A 3,792-nucleotide genomic window follows, 5' to 3' on the forward strand; every position below is an offset into this window, starting at 1 on the left:
AAACCCAGTGTACTTCTGGGATGTCTATGCCACGGGCCATCACGTCAGTGCAAACTAAAATCCCACTAGGAAGAAGAAAAGAAACATTTTTTCACTAACTGTCATTTAAGAAAAGCACACTGTAGACACAATTAAATCTCTCTTACTGCTTCTACTTTTGCCTAGAGTAACTTGCTTGGCTCTTACCCTGGGAGCTTTCGAAACTCAGTAAAAATCTTGTTACGCTTGTGCTTCATTTTCCCATGAATGCACATTATTTTCACTTGTTTAATTAAGGATTCCAGAGCCTTCCCATAGTATTCCACACAGGCACACGTGCTGTTGTGATGAAGACAGAAAAGTAAAAGATTATGCTGCATATTTAATCTGCAGCCAAGTCAGAACAGTCTGAGCCCTTTCAAAAATACCCACTTGTCTGTTTTTATTTAAAATACGTACATCACTCTTATGATTAACACATCATCTATAATCTTCATATAAAATAAAGATTTTATAACCTTTAAAGTTCACGTTAACAGAATCCTGACATGAAGCAATGATCAATTTCCTTCTATCCTCTTTCCATAAGACAGCTATTAAAATGAACCACATTTAAAATAGCCGTGTCCTTATCAACACAGGGCAGCTTTGGAATTTAAGTAATAAAACTCCTTGTTTTCACAATGAAACACTAACACAGAATTACCTGAAAAAGACCAGATGTTTTTCCTGCTTGTGCTGTCGAAGAAAATGCACCAACTGATTAAATTTTTCATCTGCTTTGCATATCTACACAATGCAAAAAAAAAAAAAAAAAAAACAATAAGTAAGAAAATGGACTTGATACAAACTGATCTGCCAGTTTCCTTTCATTACACACTGATGTTTGGTCAGGGAGGCACAGCAGTGCAGCGGTTTGGGTCCTGGCCAGCCAAATAAAACAAACAGCTAAACTCATAGAGCGCTAAGAATTAAGGGCATTTCTCCTCAACGTTGTTGCCAATCTTTAGATAACTTGCAAGAGTTTTACATCTTCGATACTTCTGGTTCTTCTGTTAAACTGTCCGTAATTGGCCATGACTTAAAAACTTGCTGATGGAATCAGAGAAAAGGGAGAAAAAATGCCAACTACCACAAAGCACGGAGTTCATACCATGTAATAGTTCTCCAGGCGGGTTGGAGTTTTCTGTGTGTTGGTTGCTGCCACTCCCTTCTCTTTCACCGAGATGCGGACAGGATTCCGGAGCCCTGCTCTCACCAGGTTCTCCACCTCTTGAGTCTGAGTGGCTGAGAACAGACCCGTCCGCCTCTGCTTGGGTAAAAAGGCCAGAATGGCATTTAAACTGCAAGTAAAAACATGCAAAACATAAATGCGCCAAGATTTCCCTCAGGAATAAGTTTAATCACTGGAAGTATGAGCTTATAGACAAAACAGTTTTTATTACTAGATGTCAAGCATCTTCTGTTTGAGAATTTATCAGAACATTGCAAGAAAGACATCTGTGCTTAACTGTTACAGCATTTTAAGCCAATACTGATGTTTAAATGATGACATGCTAATATGCATCAGAAAAAAGAAATCTTAAGCTTTGCGTTCATCAAGCACTCCTGATTCCTTTCCCTTTACAGCAATTGCTTTATGCAGGCTACAGAGCAAAGAGAGGCCAAAGTGCTGATTTATGATAAATGATGAATTCATTTAAAACTTCAGATGCATAATGAAAGCTTCTTATTTAAATATTAAATACCTTGATTCAAAGCCCATATCGAGAAGCCTGTCAGCTTCATCCAATACCAACACATCGAGAGACTTCACACAGCTCGCTAGATCCAGCCCATCTGCTTTTCTTCTGAACAGATCCTCCAGCCGACCTGGTGTAGCTACAATGATGTTCCCCCTGTTTGCAACAGACACAGCAATTTTGTAACCACACAAGGTAAGGCCTTTAGTGGAGTTGCTAACAATGACCACAGCACAAACCTGCACTCAAAATGAATGCATTCATCAACAGAAAAATTTCAGCATGCTACTTTCAAGTGTATTTATATTCCAGGGCCTTTCAGACCGCATGTTGATGGGAGGAAAAAGCCCTTGTGTACAGGCTCACCATTTGTGGTAATAACAGTTTAGAAGATAATTAATGACTATTGAAAGCAACTATCAGCTAGAAGAAATATTTCATGCTTCTGTGCAAAAGCCAGAGGCAAATAAAATGGCTTCAAAGTTTCCCCATGAGTATCAGCACTGAATCGTTCCAATTATTCAGCACAGACTCAACCACACTAGAGTCCACTGCTGGCAGAAAATTTACAAGAAGGAATTGAAATATTCAGCCTTCAACTCGCCATGCAGTACATTGCTCTTTACCCACACAGCATGGAAATGGGATTGATTTTACATGCAATCCTTGCTTCTTATCTCACCGCAATCTGGTTATGGTGCAATTTACTGCAGTGAATTAAATCACAATTTCTTTAGCGTGTACCCAACATATTTATGCAGTATCATCAAACATCAGCACCAGCAAAACCAGAGCAGAGCCATAATTTGTGTATTCTAATGACAAGGAAAAAAACACAACAGCAAGGCATTGGAACAGTTACAACCAACTTACCCATGTTCTTTAAACTTTTCAACATCTTCCATGGGATTCCTACCACCAATTAAAAGAATCTGACTAAAACAGAACAGAAAGATTTAGGTCATCTTTAAATTCTGTGACCTTATGAATGACAGAAGTCCAAAGAAAAAGGAACTGTGGTCATGAAAAGCTTGAGGTTCACTCACCTAAACCTGGGGAAGTGTTTTGTGAAGTGTGTCAGCACCTCATCAATTTGAATAGCTAATTCTCTTGTTGGTGTGATAATTATAGCTCCGACCTGCAAACAAAAGGAACTTATAGAAAACAGTAGAAGGAAGATTGTTCCAAAGCTGTCACTGGTAAGGTAAGGGAATGTGAGGCATGTTTATGACCCTGGCTTTAGGCAAAACATTCCCAGCAGAATCTTTTCAAAGACTTCTGAAAGAACTGCTATACCAACATGCAAAACGGTCAAGAAGTAGCAGCTGATATCAATATTTAATCAAGAAAAGTGGCACAAGTACTTTAGAATCTATTCAAAGTCAACAGATGCAAAAAGCACTCAAGGACTCTCGCTTGCAGTACATTCTCTTATTTGATATTGTGAGATACTTTCCTAATAGCTCAGAACAAGTTTGATCATTTCAGATAAAAAGCTGTAAGTCCACAGAAAGCACCCCAGTATTTATCCTTGTTGTTACTACTATACCAAAGGGTCACTTTATGTATTCAATTTGACTTAGTGGTACTTCTACCGAGGTCATCAATCTTACTGATATATCACAAAAACACATTCAGACTGCATGACTTAACCTTACCTGCATTTTCTTTAGCTTTTCTTCCCGCCTGAGAAGAATTTCTAATATGGGAATCACAAACGCCAAGGTTTTGCCACTGCCCGTTACCTGGGAGAGGGAAACAGAGTCAGCTCCCTCGGCTCCACAGTCAGAGCAAGAAAACCGACCCGAGTGGATAACACCCACCGCTTCTGCAGCGACATCTTTGTTACTCATGAAGAGCGGGATGGTCGCAGACTGAGGAAAGAAAAAAGAAAAGCAGCGCATGAACAGATTAATTACTACGTGGCAGAGGCTCGGTTGCCCCGGGAGCACAGAGCTCCCCCGCGTTACCCGAGCAGCGGCTCTGCCAGAAAAACCCAGCGCAGCGCCAGCCCCGCCCGGAGCCTCCTTCCTCGGGCTCCCCATCCGCACAGCCGCCCCCCCACCTGCAC

The 3,792-nt window shown here is 40.5% G+C and overlaps 1 protein-coding gene across 2 annotated transcripts in view; it reads right to left on the reverse strand.

The window, feature by feature from the left end:
- Positions 1-3,704, reverse strand: part of DDX55 (DEAD-box helicase 55) — a 9,112-nt gene extending 5,408 nt beyond the window's left edge. Inside the window, exons 1-9 of one of the 2 annotated variants that reach the window (XM_010720080.3) lie at positions 3,545-3,704; positions 3,380-3,466; positions 2,768-2,859; positions 2,595-2,657; positions 1,728-1,877; positions 1,133-1,322; positions 686-768; positions 187-318; positions 5-65 (exon numbers count right to left, since the gene is read on the reverse strand). In XM_010720080.3, the coding sequence (XP_010718382.1) occupies positions 5-65; positions 187-318; positions 686-768; positions 1,133-1,322; positions 1,728-1,877; positions 2,595-2,657; positions 2,768-2,859; positions 3,380-3,466; positions 3,545-3,625 (939 nt within the window). In that variant the 5' untranslated portion in view covers positions 3,626-3,704. The remainder of the gene's footprint in view (positions 1-4; positions 66-186; positions 319-685; positions 769-1,132; positions 1,323-1,727; positions 1,878-2,594; positions 2,658-2,767; positions 2,860-3,379; positions 3,467-3,544) is intronic. The other variant, XM_010720081.3, reaches the window with a different exon arrangement.
- Positions 3,705-3,792: the final 88 nt, after the last annotated feature.

The sequence above is a fragment of the Meleagris gallopavo genome, chromosome 17, assembly GCF_000146605.3.
Source record: "Meleagris gallopavo isolate NT-WF06-2002-E0010 breed Aviagen turkey brand Nicholas breeding stock chromosome 17, Turkey_5.1, whole genome shotgun sequence".
NCBI classification, from domain to species: Eukaryota; Metazoa; Chordata; class Aves; order Galliformes; family Phasianidae; genus Meleagris; species Meleagris gallopavo.